The sequence below is a fragment of the Grammomys surdaster genome, unplaced genomic scaffold (assembly GCF_004785775.1).
Source record: "Grammomys surdaster isolate TR1022 unplaced genomic scaffold, NIH_TR_1.0 207, whole genome shotgun sequence".
Classification (NCBI taxonomy): Eukaryota; Metazoa; Chordata; class Mammalia; order Rodentia; family Muridae; genus Grammomys; species Grammomys surdaster.
Genome location: NW_021604652.1, coordinates 105987 through 122808, shown reverse-complemented (window position 1 = coordinate 122808; position 16822 = coordinate 105987). Strand labels below are relative to the sequence as shown.

Sequence of the window (16822 nt, the reverse complement as noted above, 5' to 3'; positions counted from 1 at the left end):
CTTTAAAAATCCCAGTGGAGATGTAGCTTAGCAGTAGAGCACTTGCTTAGCATGCTTGAGGTCACGGCTTTCATATCTAGTGCAGGGTCCTGAGTTCAAACTGTAGCTTCACACAAAAAAACAAGTAAGATTTCTTATACACATACTATTCCATTGTGGTTTATTTTACTTGAAGAAGTATTTTTCATTGTTGTTATATAATTGTATTATTATTTATTTCTACAGTTCTAGAGACAAAACGCAGGACTGTATATTCTGGGCATGCACTTTACAAATATGACTACACCCCATAATCTTCATGTAGTATAACCATTCCCATGTCAAAAATTTATTCTTTTTACTTGTACTTTGCTGTGTATATTGTGTGTATCTATGTATGTATCTATCTATCTGTCTGCATATATCAGAGCGCATATGTTCCACAGTGCGTAGATGGAGGTCAAAGGACAACTTGTAAGAATCCTTTCAACATATGGATCTTGAAGATCAAACTCAGATTGTCAGGCAGCAAGCACCCTAACTCACTGAGCCATCCATACTGGCCCTAAAGTATTCTTGATATTTCACCATAATAGTGCAATAAACATACATAAAAGTTTTACATGCTTCCTATTTGATAGAGTAAATTTCTAGTTCTGAGATTATTTATTCAACATTTGTAATCCTTGCTAAGTATGAAGGTAGTGATTTAATTTTAGGTACAAGAAAAAGCAGAGGATAACATTTTACTTTATTGCAGCATGTATGCATACACACACACACACACACACACACACACACACACACACACACACACAGAGTAGCCAGAGAATAGTACATGTCTTGCCTTGTCACTCTCTACCTTATTCCGTTAATGCAAGGTCTCTCAGTGAACCCGGAACTAGCCTGACAGCAAGCAAGCCCCAGTGCTCCTGTCTTGACCCTACTGCCCAGTATTAAGATTTCAGAATTTGAATTTGAGTCCTCATGCAGTTTCTCCCTAATAGAAGATACTAGTTTTGTCTCTGTTCACCTATTAGTTTTTCATGCTCTTTGCTTTTAAATTAGCTAAAACGTGTTTAATACCTAAGGGGGGGGGTTAAATGTTCATTGACATCATTCCATTTTCTTACTACTACCTTAATTAAATATACCTCCTTTATGAATTTTCCACAGCCAAATATGAAAGCTTATCACAGAACATGTGATACAAAGTTTGTATGAGATCAGGATGTTTTCAGTTAAACCAGTTCTCAACAGCTTAACAAAATTCATTTCCTTCTGAAATTTCATTCTATTATTTATCCTGTTAGTCTTCATTCACCATATTTGAACTGTTTTTCTGCTGTTCCTGTATTAGATGAGCTGTGTGGCTTGATCGCTATTGCTGATACTGTGAAACCTGAGGCAGAGCTGGCTGTACACATTCTGAAATCTATGGGTTTAGAAGTAGTTCTGATGACTGGAGACAACAGTAAAACAGCTCGGTCTATTGCTTCTCAGGTAATTAACTGGTTTACTTAGTTATTGGGATAGGAACATGTGCTGACATCTGATTCTAAATATATTTTTTCTTCCATTTAAGTGCTAAGACTGTCACATTATTGTTTGCATTATTATTATCAAGTAGATATTCCTAACTGCTTAAAAATAATCAGCATGATATGGTAGAAGGACCTTGTATGTTACTGATGTAAGTGAAAAGGTATTTGCTTAGTTTGCAGGATATTTGAGTGACATTTCTGAACACTGGTTTCTGTTGATGCTTCCTTTGAAATGATGCACATAGCTTTCAGCAGTGCTGTCAAGCCTTCAACATCCCCTGCTGTAAACAAGCTGCTGCATACAGGTTTCTCTTTGATCCATTTTGGATGCCACCAGTGAGACTCTTTTTCTTTGACATACCATTTTTTTTAAAGGTCATAACAAAATCGATTTAGAACTGGATCACTTGCCCCTTTCTCTTCTTGTCACCTCCCAGTTCAGAATGCTTGCACCTCTTAATAGCCAGCATCCTCTTAGATCTGCAGTTGGACTTGACACACTCCAGTCTCAGCACGATCTTCTTTGTAGTTTTAGCCTTTTTGAGGAAAATAGACTTAGTCTGCCCACCATAGCCACTCTGATTCCTGTCATAACGCCGCTTTCCCTGGGCATACAAAGAATCCTTGCCCTTCTTGTACTGGGTCACCTTGTGGGGTTGGTGCTTCCCACATTTGTTGCAGACTGTCCAGTGGGTCTTGGGAACGTTCGCCATGTTTGCAGGAGAGCTATCAGCTCAGAAAGAGCGACATACCGTTTTTCTTAAGCCTACATTTGTTTAACCTCCAGCATTTTTCAATTAAAAAAAAACCAACAACTTAGAGTGCCTTTTCTCCTGGTAGGTATGTATGCAGGGTGTAATGTATTTACATGCATGTGGCACACAGTGTGCGTAGATCAGAGGACAAACTTGTGGGAGTTGGTTCTCTCCTCTACTGTGTGAATTCTAGTGACTGAACTCAGGTTATCAGACTTGATGGTAAATACCTTTACCCACTGAGCCATCTTGATGGCCCCTTTCTAGTAAATTACAGAAGGATTGTATGAGCACATTTTTAATGTAGGAATATCAAAGAATTTGTAGTGTTTTTCACATTCCCTGTCAAGTTCTCCTGCATCACTTTTTTGTATATACCTGTATACAAGTATGGAGTTCTGCTATTTCAGCACCAATTGGATCAATTTACAGTTTATTTAGTGTAATATGTATGTACGTGTGTGTGTGTGTGTGTGTATATATATATATTCAATATTCCCCAGATCTTAGCATATAAAATTAGCATATAAAATTATTTCATTCCTTCTAGATTGCTGCATGAAATTCTATAGTATAGATGGATGATAATTTATGTTACCATTCCCCTAGTGGTGGACATTTAGGTGGTTTTGAATTTTTAATTTTTTAAACAGGCAACAAGAAATGTCCTTGACATATTTTGACACAAAAGAGTCTGTTCAGAATATAGTTAAAAGTTGATTTTTTCCAGACCAGATGATTTGCATACTTTGACAAATGCTGTCCCCCTGAAAACCGTGTTATTCTGTACATACAAACATTGCAGAAAACTGCTCACTGGCTACAGAGATGACCCTGCCACTAAGAGAACTAGCTGCTCTTGCTCTTGCAGAGGACCCAGATTTGGTTCCCAACACACAGAGTAGCTCACAACCATCTTTAATTCCAGTTATAGGGCATCCAGCACATACTTCTGGCCTCTGTGAGCACCAGGCACATGTACAGTGTTAACACACACACACACACACACACACACAGACAGAGAGAGAGAGAGAGAGAGAGAGAGAGAGAGAGAGAGAGAGAGAGAGAGGCAAAAAATAAGATAAAAATGAATAAGTCTTATTAAAAAGAATGTCAGAGCTGGAGAGATGGCTCATCAGTTAAAAGCACTGTCGCCACTTCAAGAGGACCTGGGTTCCATTCCCAGCACCCACATGGCAGCTTAACAACTCTCTGTAACTCCAATTCCAGGGGATCCTACACCCTCACACAGATATACATGCAGGCAAAACTCTAATGCACATAAAATAAAAATAAATAATTTAAAAACATAAAAAAGAAGAATGGTGCCGGGCGGTGGTGGCGCACGCCTTTAATCCCAGCACTTGGGAGGCAGAGACAGGCGGATTTCTGAGTTCGAGGCCAGCCTGGTCTACAGAGTGAGTTCCAGGACAGCCAGGACTACACAGAGAAACCCTGTCTTGAAAAACCAAAAAAAAAAAAAGAAGAAGAATGGTTATTTCTCTCCATTATCACTGGATTATTTTTACTCTTTCAAGATGCAAATATTTGGCAGGTTAAAAATGATGGCTCACTATTCTTAGCTCAGCATTATTTGCAGGTCTTAATATTACTTCCTGAAATGAACTGAGTATTTTCTTCTTGTAGGTTGGCATCACTAAGGTGTTTGCTGAAGTTCTACCTTCCCACAAAGTTGCTAAGGTAAAGCAGCTTCAAGAGGAGGGAAAACGTGTAGCAATGGTAGGAGATGGGATCAATGACTCTCCAGCTCTGGCAATGGCAAACGTTGGAATTGCCATCGGCACAGGCACAGATGTAGCCATCGAAGCAGCTGATGTGGTTTTGATAAGGGTAAGTCCTGGAGCTCCCATGGTGCAGTAAGGTAGCGGGCTGTACTACACTAAGAGTAGGTCCTGTGGTCTGAGGCATGAGGAATGGCAGATTGCCTGACATGGTTAGTGGTAGTACTATAAACAAACTGTGTAGTGGTCCTGGCTTGAGTCCCATGTTCCTAGCTATGAAGACACAGAGTTTGGAGTAAACAGATGGATAATCTCACTACTTATATCCTGCCTTTCTCAGACCAGCAATACAAATGAGAATCACAAGCTTCTGGTGTGAAAAATAAGATTTAACAATATAATTATCTTGCAATAATATTCACTGACATTATTTAAGTATTCAGTCATTATACTAGCACACAAACATGAAAATATTTTCAGAATTGTTAAAAAAATTCTAAAAAAAAGTCTTCCAACCTTGACTTAAGGCTTAGCAGTATTTGAAATTTGTGTTAATTCCCAGTGTGTCTCATGGCATACGTAATTCTGTTGTACAGTGACATATAGAGGCGGTCCCAATGAATTGGAATGTCACTAATATCGCTGATCTCTCTTCTCAGAATGACCTTTTGGATGTTGTGGCAAGTATTGACTTGTCAAGGAAAACAGTCAAGAGGATTCGAATCAATTTTGTCTTTGCTCTCATTTATAATCTGGTTGGAATTCCCATCGCTGCTGGTATGCGACTCTTAATAGTTTTTTCTTTTATGGTTAAAGTTATTAGATACCTATGACATTAGAAGAATAGACTTAGTATTTTTACATCTAACCTTAGTTTTTACATATACCCTGCTAGTGTGGTGAGTGGCACTGTTAAAAACAGTAATGTTCAGCAAAGTTTACTGTAGCCTAAAAATTTATAAACATCTTAATACTTTAAAACATTTCCCTCTAGTGTTATAATTAGAAAATTTTCACACCTAAGTAAATGTTGAAAAAATGGTACAGAAAATCTGTGCTGACACACAGGTATACACACAGAATTAAAATTAAAAATAAGTATTTTTTAAATTAAAAATACATAATTTATTTACTTATTCACTTACTTTTACTATGTACAAGGAATTTATACATAATTTTGATACTTAAATATAACCACTGTTACCATTTTAAATTTCCTTCCAGTTATTTTGCATTAGTTTGCTCTTGTCATGTAGTTCTGAATTTCCTGCTTTTCATGTAATGTTCTGTTGTAGTCAGCAGGTATTCTTTTAGACTGGGAAATCAGGTGACAGAGACTGTAGGAATATGAGCAATAAACACTAACAGACTTGTGTGACTTTCCTACATTAATAATGACAAGAGAGAACATTCTCAGAGAACTAATAAAATGAGGAACTAATAAAATAAACTTTCTCCTTCTCTCTGGCTTGAAATGTAAACTAACTACAGAGATATTTAGCCTGGGGGCACATAAATGCTGATAAGCAATGTTCAGTAAGATTAAATCATGTAGCAAAAGATTTTTTAAAAATCATCTAAGTGATTACTGTAAGAAAAATAGAAAAATCTAGGCAAGCTCATAGAATTAAATTGTCAAACCTACATCCACATAAGAGCAACCATTAAAATGTCTACTGAAATCCAGTGTGTTTGGACATGGTGGCTCACGTCTGTAATCCCAGCATTTGTGGGGCAAAGGCAGCAAGTTCAAGGCTAGCCTGGCTATATTGTGTTCCAGCTGTCAGGACTACATAGCATGACATTGCCTGGAAAAACTTAGAATGGCAGATGGGTACATACACACACAGATTTAAAATTTTAACTTAAAACAAAAAACTTGGCTCACGTATGATATTGCATGACTAATTTAATCTCTGTCTTAGGAGACAGAGTTCTCTGTGAGTTTGAGTCCAGATAGGGCTCCATAGAGAGACCCTGCTGGAAGGAAGGAAGGAAGGGAGGGAGGGAGGGAGAAAGGAAGGAAGGGAGGGAGGGAGGGAGGGAGGGAGGGAGGAAGGAAGGAAGGAAGGAAAGAAGGAAGGAAGGAAGGAAGGAAGGAAGGAAGGAAGGAAGGAAGGAAGGAAGGAAGGAAGGAAGGAAGGAAAGAGAAAGCAAGTGTGTATGAGTTAATAGAGCTTGGCCTTCCTGGTGCAGGGCGGCTGCACCTGTGCCTATGCAGGGCTGGGAGGCTGAAGGACAGCAAGCTGGCCGGTGTCTGGGAATCCAGGTACACTAGAGAAGTGACAAATATCCAACTACAGCTGCTAGCACATGGCAGTCTCTCCCCTCTGGCTTGCACCCTAGGGAAACTCTTAGACATGAGTGCAGGAAATAATGCACAAGAAGGTTTATGGCAGCACTCTACTGAGGAAAACTTGACAACAGCACAGCTCTCCACAAACAAGAGGACAAAACACTGAAGCCATGACTAAGATTGTGCATGTGTTAGAAATATGTTGATAATTCACTTAGTACTGCCTACTCTAATCCAAACTTGTTTCCAGGAGTTTTTCTGCCTATTGGTTTGGTTTTACAACCCTGGATGGGATCTGCAGCAATGGCCGCTTCATCTGTCTCTGTAGTACTTTCTTCCCTTTTCCTCAAGCTGTGAGTATGATGGCATGCTTATATTGCTATTTCATAGGCTAACAGCCAGGTTTTCTTAGTAGGTTTGATTCTTGTATTGTTGGGGCATGCCAAAATAATTGTGTATATGTGTCTGACATGCACGTGTGTACATGTACATAGAGGTCAAAGGTCAACATCAAGTGTCTTCTATTTTTTTTTACATTATATTTTGAGTTAGAGTCTCTGACTGAATCTGGGCTTCACCAGTTCAGTTAAACTGGAAATGAGCCTCCAGATTCCTGCTTTACCTCCATAGTGCTAGGATCACAGGTGCCAGGTGCCACCCTCGGCTTTTCTGTGGGTGCTGGGGAGCCTAACTCAGGTTCTCAGTCTTACATAGCAAGTACTTGATCCACTGAGCCATCTTTCCAGACTCCCAAACAACTAGGGTGGAAGGATGTCGGGAGGAACCCTGGAAGGGGAACCAGGAGGGGGGGCAGCATTTGGGATGTAAATACATAAATCAATTAAAAATAAAATAAATTTTAAAAAAGAAAGAGAAAGAAAAAAGAATTATTAGGTAGTAACTACTAAATATTAGCAAGCTGTATGTTGTGGTGGTACACACTTGTAATCCCAGCACTCAGAGGAAGGGATGAGAATCAAATCGTCTAGTCTAAGCTACATAGTAAAGACACTGTTTCCAAACAAAAAGAAAATAAGTAATTGCTATTTTTTATGTAGTGTATGCATTGCAGACATAAACCCAAAGTGGGGCTCAGTGTTCTTTCCAAGCAAGTTTCCTAGCAGTAGCCACTTTTGCATATTTCATACTGGGCAAATCTTCTGTTTGTACCTACAGCAAACATCTAGATAACATTTGGTTGCTTTAACTTTACATCCAGTTACAGGAAACCAACATATGACAATTATGAGTATGAGTTGCGTCCCCGGAGCCACACAGGTCAGAGGAGTCCTTCAGAAATCAGCGTTCATGTTGGAATAGATGATGCCTCCAGAAATTCTCCGAGACTGGGTTTGCTGGACCGGATTGTCAATTACAGCAGAGCCTCCATAAATTCACTGCTGTCTGACAAACGCTCCCTGAACAGCGTTGTTACTAGTGAACCTGACAAGCACTCACTTCTGGTGGGAGACTTCCGGGAAGATGACGACACCACTCTGTAAAAGGCCTTGGGGGCTGTTGCTAGTTGAAGTTCATGTGCACTGACACAGCACTTACTTGATGTAGAAGGATCTTACGTCAATTTCATGCTCTCATGTGCAAGATTCTCTCTGAGTTGTACTTGATAATAGCGAAAATATCTTTCTCAGGGCAGGAGCTCTGAACCTGGCATTATCTAAAATAAATTCCCAGCAGTTTTTGTTTTATTAGGGATACAGAGGGGAGAGAAGCGAGTTTAGAACAAGCTCTAGAGTTAGAAGTTGCTAACTTGTTGCTAATATAGCAAATCATTTTTATTTGACCAATATTTTAAAAAGTGCCCAAAGACAGGATGATTAAAACTGAGAAGATTTGAGAGCATGATTTTGAGGGTATTCTTGAGCCTATAGCCTTGCCCCACTGGAGACCAATGGCTTTTAAAGCACTGTACAAACCACCTAGTTTAGAAGGAAACAGTTGCAACTGTCTCAAAATAGATGTGCCTTATTTATTGTAGGCTTGCTTTCACCTCATAATTCCTGTGTCCTTGTCCTTTAGTTCCTAAAAGCCTACAGGATAGCTTTTGTCACCTTCTTTCAAGTGAGCCAAGTTTAGGTAGTTTTTCCTTGAGTAAAAATAGCTGACAACAATCACTTGGAATGAGGCAGGAGGATTACAAGTTCAAAGCCAGCCTTGGCTATATACTCTAAGTCCCTGTCTTAAAACATTTTCATAACTGGCAGCTCTTCTGAAATCTCACTTTTCTAATCATACAGTGTAGCTCAGAAGACCAGAAAGTGTACAGAGTTCTGTACCCTTTTGTTTCTCCTCTGTTGTCAGAAATCTCAAAATCTTCCTTCAGTTTTCCTAGCTCTGTGCTAGCTTTCAATTCTCTCCTGCCAAGTTCAGCTTTGTTCATAGTAGATGGAGTCTGTCCATCAGTCCCAGTCTAGAAACTTAACATTTGAACCTCTTTCACAAAAAAATCTTTAAACATTAACACTAATATATTAATATATACGGGCCATATAAAAGTACTTGGAACTCACTAAATTCATCTTTTGGGATATAATCACTTGGCTGGTATATTGTAACTTAATAACATTCTAGTTACCTCATGTTTTAGATAACTTATCGAAATAACTTTAAAATATTCTTATCACACAGAGATGCTTTTATCAAAATACATACAAAACTGTACTAGAGAAATCCAAATATTCTTGGTTTATGATATCTTGTAGTCAAGTATGTTGTTCTTTCATTCAAAATATTTGTGCTTATAAACTCTTTTTTTTTTTTTGGTTTTTTCGAGACAGGGTTTCTCTGTGTAGCCCTGACTGTCCTAGAACTCACTCTGTAGATCAGGCTGGCCTCAAACTCAGAAATCCACCTGCCGCTGGCCTCCCAAGTGCTGAGATTAAAGGCATGCACCACCACTGCTCGGCCCTTATAAACTCTTAATCTTTTATTTTCATGCCATACTTTAAGCTACTGGCATAATGCCTAACATGTAATTTGTGCTCTGAAAATGTTCATTTCTCCTTTTCAAGTCAATATTGAGTATAAAAAAATCATTTTTATATTACCAGAGTATAAAGTAAAACGGAGAATGAGTTTTGTCCACTCCACCACCTTTCTTTCTTATTTCTTCACACCCAACACCCAAAAACGTTTACATTTTTCAATGCTGTCTTTCCAGATTTGGAAAAGACTTAACTTCTGTCTTAGCTATTTTAGAGAGGTGAAACTTTTGATGAAGGTGCTATTAATCTAGAAAGGCAAACCTGTTTTAATGAAGTATGAATAAGTTTATATGCTTAAACTATATTTTAAACCAATAGTTATGCTCTCTTAAGAGTTTGAGTTGTATATTTGTTTCTTAATTCTAGCAGATCATCATAATATAGCTCATTGGCTTCTAGAAGAAAGAGCTAAACTGGAGATGTATAATAGTTCTTTCTTGCTCTGGATCTAAATTGAGAACACAAGTCCCCCAGTCATCAGCCAGCTTCTCTTTCTGTTATGTATGTGTTGTTGAGTCCTCCTCATGCCTCCACTTCATGCTGTTAGACAGTGAGAATAGCATTTCATGTCTCACTACCAGAAAACCTGTTTGAGAGAAACTGTATTCCTAGGAGAAGAGGGTCAATTAGAGAGGGGATCAAGCACATTGCTTTCAATTGGCCACTAGTTTAAGTAATGAGCCACTGCTCAAAACAGGTTTGGTAAGTGCATGTGTGTGTGTGTGTATGTGTGAGACAGAGTGTGTGTGTGTGTGTGTATATACACACACACACACATATACATACATATACATACATACATACACATACATACATAGAGAGACAGAGAGGAAGAGAGAGCATACATCTGTTTTGAGGTTCTTTATACTTTCCTTGCCACTCTTCTGTACTCAGTCAGCAACCATTGTCCCTGTCAAAAGGTACCATGGACACTTTATTGTCCAGTGCTAATGTGGATTCAGCTAGGGGCCACCTTTTAACTCAAATATCCAAAGATGCCTTTTGAATTTAAATATTAAAACATAACTAGAATATTTAGTCTCGTAGTTTTAAAAGTATAGTTGTTAGGTGTGAAATAGAAATGTTGCTTTTCCTACTTTAGTATCAACCTTTTAGGAAGTTAAATTTGATGCCTTATGAACAAATAATTTTATATTATGCTTTAATTTTTTAAAAATGTTTCTTCGTTCAGATAGATTAGAAAATGATTGATATAGCACTGTAGACAAGATGTTTCCAAAAATGTGAGTGTGCATATCTTTTCTGTACACAGCTTAAAATCAAAATGGTATAGTAGAGGATTGTTTCATTATGTGTAGATTCTGTTTTAAAATTATTTTTCATAATATTTATTTTACTCTATTTTGTTATTTTCTTTGTATGAGGCATCTGGTTAAAGTTCCTCCTCCTCCTCCTCCTCCTCCTCCTCCTCCTCCTCCTCCTCCTCCTCTTCCTCCTCCTCTTCTTCCTCCTCCTCCTCCTCCTTCTTTTTATATAGACATTCCTGATAATCACTCCTTTGGGTTATTTTGTTTTCTGTATTTAAAAAAAAACTACTTCTTTACCAAATATAAACATACAGATTCATGCCAAATCTTTACCAACTTTTACACTAACTTTCTTAAGTCCTTTAGTTTGGTATGAGTAACCAGATAAAACACAAACCATGACTTCTTATTTCTTAATCACATTAGCTTTTTTAATGACTTTGATAATAATTAACTTTTGTAGCCAGAACCAGGTGTCTCAACCTTGTGTTTTTAAAGAAATGTATTGTAAAACTTTGGTTAGAATCCAAAACAGGAGCGGGCAACTTTGTGCAATATTTCGTTTCTGTAGTTTAGTTTATTTTTTCTCGTGTGCATGTAATTGATATTTCTGCCGAAGATGTGCCTTCAACTTTATATAGTGTTGTTTAAAAAAATGTTGTCAAGTGTTGCTATATTTAGTCATCCAGGCCCCTTTACCAGCAGTTCCTCACTACCCTTGCTGTGTTATTCGGGTTGTCTGGCAATTGTTTCAGCTGTAAATCCATGCTGTATCAAGGTCAGAGGCAGCAGCATACATTCCAGTAGGGGATAAAAATCTGTTGTCTTTCAGATCCCGCTGCTCTGCTGCTGTCACTTAGAACAAGAGACAAAGGAACATGTATGGCCTCTTCTCCTTTGTAGTATCTAATAAATTCTTGATACAGTATCTATCCTACATGAGATTTGCTTGATTTGGGGGGAGCCCTAGGCACTGTGAAGATCCCATTTACTGCCTGAACTTTTCATGGGGAAATGTGAGTAAATGTCTGCTCACCACAGATAGAGCCAGGCCAGCTTGCTGAGCCAGTGAGTTGATTTGGTTTACCGGCAGTAGCATAAGTAACCCCCAAGCAGCTTTTATTACTGAAAGTCTCATACCACAGCTGTTTTGTCACCTCCTGACACCATATGCAGCTGGACAGAAATCTATACAGCTGGGAGGGACGTGTGGGAGCCAATGGCCAAAATCAAGTGTGAGGATCTGAGGACACTCCTCACTCCTTCTGGGAAGAAATGACTAGCCAGATCTTGGGAATCTTTTGAGTAGTTCCAGCTGCTATGCTTAAAGGAGGACAGCAGTCAACCCTACCCAACATGTGTTCATACACCCAGCACATCCTTAAATTTACAAGGCTTTAAAAAAAAACAAAAAAAACCTCAGTTATGAGAGCTAATTTCCATATCCAATGTGTGGGATAATTCAGTCAGAAAAGGAAAGCTAGGCAGCAGGATGGACGTCTCGGGATTGCACACTTATGTTTCCAGTTCCTTTCTGCCTGTTCAGAAGGCTTTGCAGTGAGCAGCAGTGCAGCTGATGAGCTTTCAAAACCTTCCATATCCTACCCACGTGAAGGAGCCTTTGTCCTGGAACTGTTAGGTTAAGACATTAGAGGTCCTCGGAGTGAGGATAGATACTGAGAAATAAGAATTGTTTCTGCTTTGAGTAGGACCTACCAGCCTTGCTGTGCAGTTTTATCTTTCAGTTTATAGAAAGAGATCGTAGATTGGAAAGGAGTTACAAAAGGCAAGTCCCCTTTATCCCCCTTTTGAGACAGCACTCTCTGTTGTAACCTTGGCTGTCCTGGAACTCTCCATATAGACCAGCAGCAGCAGTCTCAAGCCAATGGAAAAGTAGTTTGAAATTGACTGACATTTGGCATTCAGTACCAGTTACTCTCGAGTGGTGTCAGTTTTAATTGTCAGCACTCTCTGTGTCCCTCAAACAAGAGACCAAGGTGATTTATAAACTCAAGTGCTGTCCTCACCCAGTCAAAACGCCCAACTTAATCATTGCTGCGTACAATCACCTAGTATAAGAGAAAAGCTGAGGTTAGCTCAATCCCTTCTAAAGGAACAATGCCTTTTAGAACTTGCCAGAGATATTCACAATTTATGTGGAAAGCATTCTCTAACACCAAATGACTATAACAACTGAAATAACAGGCCATGTATGTAGAGATCATTTGGGGCCTGATGTGCCCAATGATCTAGCTGGGTGCAGTAGCTCACACCTGTTATTGGAGCATACAAGAGGCAGAGGTAGACTGGAGTAGTACCTCAGTAGCTGGAGGTACATGCTGAGTTCTATGCCAGTTTGGGCTACACTGTCAGATCGTGTTTTGATAAGGAACTTGTCACCTTACATTCCAGGAGATCTGTATTTTTAGTTTAGTATGTGTAATTTTACCAGGGCTAAAACTAGTGTTAGTAAAGGTATGCTTCCTTCAGAGGCACTCCAGTGCCTTGAAGGTTTGGGGCTACCAAAAGCTCCCTGGGCTCCTTGGCCCATGGCTACTTCATGGTATTGCTCCATCTTCTAGTTCCACTGTTGTCCTTTATACTATTACCCCTAACACCATCACCTCTTACAGTAACTTGCAAGATTACTTTGGGTCTACTAAGATGGTGATTTCCTCAGGTCCAGATCTTCAACTTAATCATAGCTACAAAATCCCTTTTGAACCAAAGCTACCAAAGTCATAGCTTTTGGGAATTAGGACATCTTGGGGGCCTATCATGGAATCCATAGTCAAGTTCTTGACTTGGCCTGAAAGTTTCCTCAAGTGCAAAATGAGAACAATACTGTCTACCTTGGGGAATTGTATGGCTTACCAAGAATGGAAGTGATGTTCCTTTTTTTATGAGGCAGAGTCAGGGTTTATTAAAAATTTAAAATAGATTTAAGTTATGAGAACGAGGCCCTCCAGAAGAAAGTAAGTCACACCCTTGGGTGTGGGTGTAGACATCTCGAAGAGAGTCACTGGAAGGGGTATTGCAAAAGCACAGTGGTTACTGTTGTTACTTCCTTGGCCTGAGCATAAGGAAAGAGAAACTGGCCATACCATTTGGGTGTGTAGGTCCTTTTTGCTATGGAGCTATTTAAGTTGTTAATTATATGTGTCACAGAGCTTTTCTCTTGCCTTTTAAGAAACCCTCCTATAGTGTGATTTAAGGAGAACAAAATTACCAGTCTCTGCCAAAAAACAGTCATACCCTTTTGGGTGCTTAAATTTAACAGTGTTAGCCTTCCCTTTTCCCCCATAATTTTTGCTATTCGTATATGTGCCAGTTCCACTAAAATAACATTACCTCATTGACCGTAGCAGAGTACATTTGTATATTTAACAGAACTGTTGGGCAAAGAGTTTCCTTCAAATAGTCTTAATAAAAACTAACTGCCTCTGTTTTAAATAGATGTGTTTGTTCCTTCGTAAGTGGAACCACTATGATAAGAAAAAGAGAGTATGGATGGGTTCATAGAAAGAATGCCTTATTAAAGAGAACACCCCTGCCACAGGCAGCCATGATGGCATCCTAAAAGGAAGAAGATTGACCCTTCAGTTCCCAGAATGTTAGAAGAGTTGTAACATCATTATCATGGGCAGTGTGATGGGTTCTTGAAGAGAGAAAGCACTTCTGATTCCAAAGAGCAAAGGGGGGATTTCTTTTATAAGTTTTCAGAATGGGAGTCAGTTCAGTTCCATGCTGCATGACCTTGACTTCATGCTAGAAGTCAAGAAATCAATGATAAAGTCTAGCTACACCTCAAGGTTGTCTTGGGTCTGCTCAATAGGGAAGGCTGGCCAGGCCTCGTCCTATAACTGAGAAAACTCAACTCTCTGAGAACTTAGGGGTCACAGCACACCTGATTATCAACTCCCTGGAGAGATTTACATGGCCTGACTACAGGGAGACATAAAGACAGCTGAGATGTGTGATCTAACACTAACAGGTCACATTTTGGCTCCTGCTCCTAGGCTTGTCAGCATAGTAGTAAAGGCACTTGCCACATAAGACTCATGACCTGAGTTTTGGTCCTTGGAACCTACATACAGATGGAAGGAGAGAACTAACTCTATCCACTATTTTGAACCCTAACCTCCATGTGAGTGCTGTGGTATGTATGCAAACATACACACACACACACACACACACACACACACACACACACACACACACTAATTTAAAAAATCTTTAAATTCTTGCTACTCCCAGGGTGGACCCAGACTTACCAGTGTTAGAATCCCTTGGGAGCTTGTGAGAAATTCAAGTTCCCATACCCCACCCTAGACTGACTGAACCAGAACCTGTGTGTTGACAGAGTTCCACATGACTTATATAAACCTATTTTAGCATTCAATGTAATCCTAGCACCTAGGAGTTTGAAACAGGGAATCAGAAGTTTAAGGCCAGTCTTAAGTGCAAGTTTTACTGGGGGCCACATCACTGTCACACAGAGAAAATACAGGACGGGAAGAAGGAAAGAAGGAAGAAAGGCCTAGCACTTGAGGAAGAGGCACAGACCATCCTAAGATCCTTAAGATTTTCTTTCTTTCTCCAAAGAAAGCACCAACAAAAAAGCAGTTAGTACCTTACAAAACAGACTTTCACTGTGCCTTGGGATGTGTTGGAAATACCCATAAAACTGTCAAGGACACACCTTCAATAGTAGCTGTCTGTCTTTCTCCCTCCTATAAGCTCTGAGTAGAAGCTGAGGAGGAGGGTGACCCTGTAGGAGGAGCAGCAGTCTCAACTAACCTGGACCCCTGAGATCTCTCAGACACTGGACCACCAACCAGGCAGCATACACCAGCTGATATGAGGCCCCCAACACATATACAGCAGAGGACTGCCAGATCTGGCCTCAGTCAGAGAAGATGCACTTAACCATCAATACACCGGAGCCCCCAGGAAGGGGGGAGGTCTGGGGGGGTGGGGGGGGAGGCGGGGGAGGAGGTACAGGATGTGGAACAGTCAGAGGGTGAACTAGGAGGGGGTTAAAATCTGGAATGTAAAAAAAAGTTAAATAAAATTAAAAAAAATTTCCCAGATATTTCTGTTAAAATGAAGGTTCTTTCCTCATTCTTTCAATAAATGTTGAATGTCATCATATATAAGGTGCTATTCTAAATGTTGATGGTACATAGAGCATAAAACATTCGAAACAAAAACCAAAGCATTACCCCAAGGATCTTCGATTCTGGTGTAGTAAGACACAAACAAAATAGTGTGATAGATGATGATAATTTGCATTCATTTTCTGTGTGATAAAATATGTAGAGAGGCTCTATTTATCTTACGGAATGGGGAGGAGACAGAAACCACCAGTGGAAACCATCTTTTATGTTCAACTGGGCTCTTTTCCAACCTCCTCCAAGGATGGAGTGGATGAACAGCATACAGAATAAATGGGAACTACTTTACTGTTAATATGGGATTATAACCATTAAGGGTAAAACAACTTAAAACTGATGTCTCATGGGGTTTAAATGAAGCAAGTTTGAACTCAGTAACTCAGGGAATGGTGGGTGAGAGTTGTTATATATCAGAGAAAGAATGTACCTCAAACACCTGCAAGTCTCTCAGATGCCAGTCAAGAGCTAGCCTTTGCAGAGCAAGTCTGCAGCCCTGGCAGACTCCTGCAGCAGCTGATCTTTGAAGAGGCAAGCAGCCGCCACATCTGGAGCCTGGAGCCTGCCTCAGAATTCTTGTCTGAATCTGAAACCTGGAGGCTAAGGCAGGGTGTTCTGATTGCTTGATTATCTTTCTACATCCCACCAATCAGGGAAGAGCGCTCAAAAATTACTGGCAGTTCAGTTGTTATAGTGATCTTTGTAAGCCTCCAGCTGCTTTTTTTCTAGCCTGGTAGTGCTTAGGCAAGAAGCTCTGACTTGGAGAACATTTTAGATCCAAACTATAACAACCACCAGTGGAAAACTGAACAGAGAAGGGGACACGGAATACTGGAGAGGGGTTGCTATTTAAGGTCTTTGGAGACATACCTACTGAAAATCTAACATTGGGGAAAACCTTTGGAGTCACAAGAGTTTGCCATGAAGAGACATAAGAGAGGACCATTCGAGGAGGATGATACTATATGGGACACATATTTTAAAAGATGTCTGCTGTTTATCAGAAATTCAAATAGAACTGGATGTCTTCTTACTTTTTCTGTCAACCCTATTGAAGAGCCA

General features: G+C 39.6%; 1 protein-coding gene across 4 annotated transcripts in view; it reads left to right on the top strand.

Annotated features, from left to right (window-relative positions):
* Atp7a (ATPase copper transporting alpha) overlaps window positions 1–9150 on the top strand; it is an 87148-nt gene extending 77998 nt beyond the window's left edge. For all 4 annotated transcript variants that reach the window (XM_028771437.1, XM_028771435.1, XM_028771434.1 and 1 more), the window contains 5 exons: window positions 1340–1482; window positions 3926–4129; window positions 4680–4797; window positions 6567–6669; window positions 7536–9150. In XM_028771437.1, the coding sequence (XP_028627270.1) occupies window positions 1340–1482; window positions 3926–4129; window positions 4680–4797; window positions 6567–6669; window positions 7536–7818 (851 nt within the window). In that variant the 3' untranslated portion in view covers window positions 7819–9150. The remainder of the gene's footprint in view (window positions 1–1339; window positions 1483–3925; window positions 4130–4679; window positions 4798–6566; window positions 6670–7535) is intronic.
* The last annotated feature ends 7672 nt before the right edge of the window (window positions 9151–16822 follow it).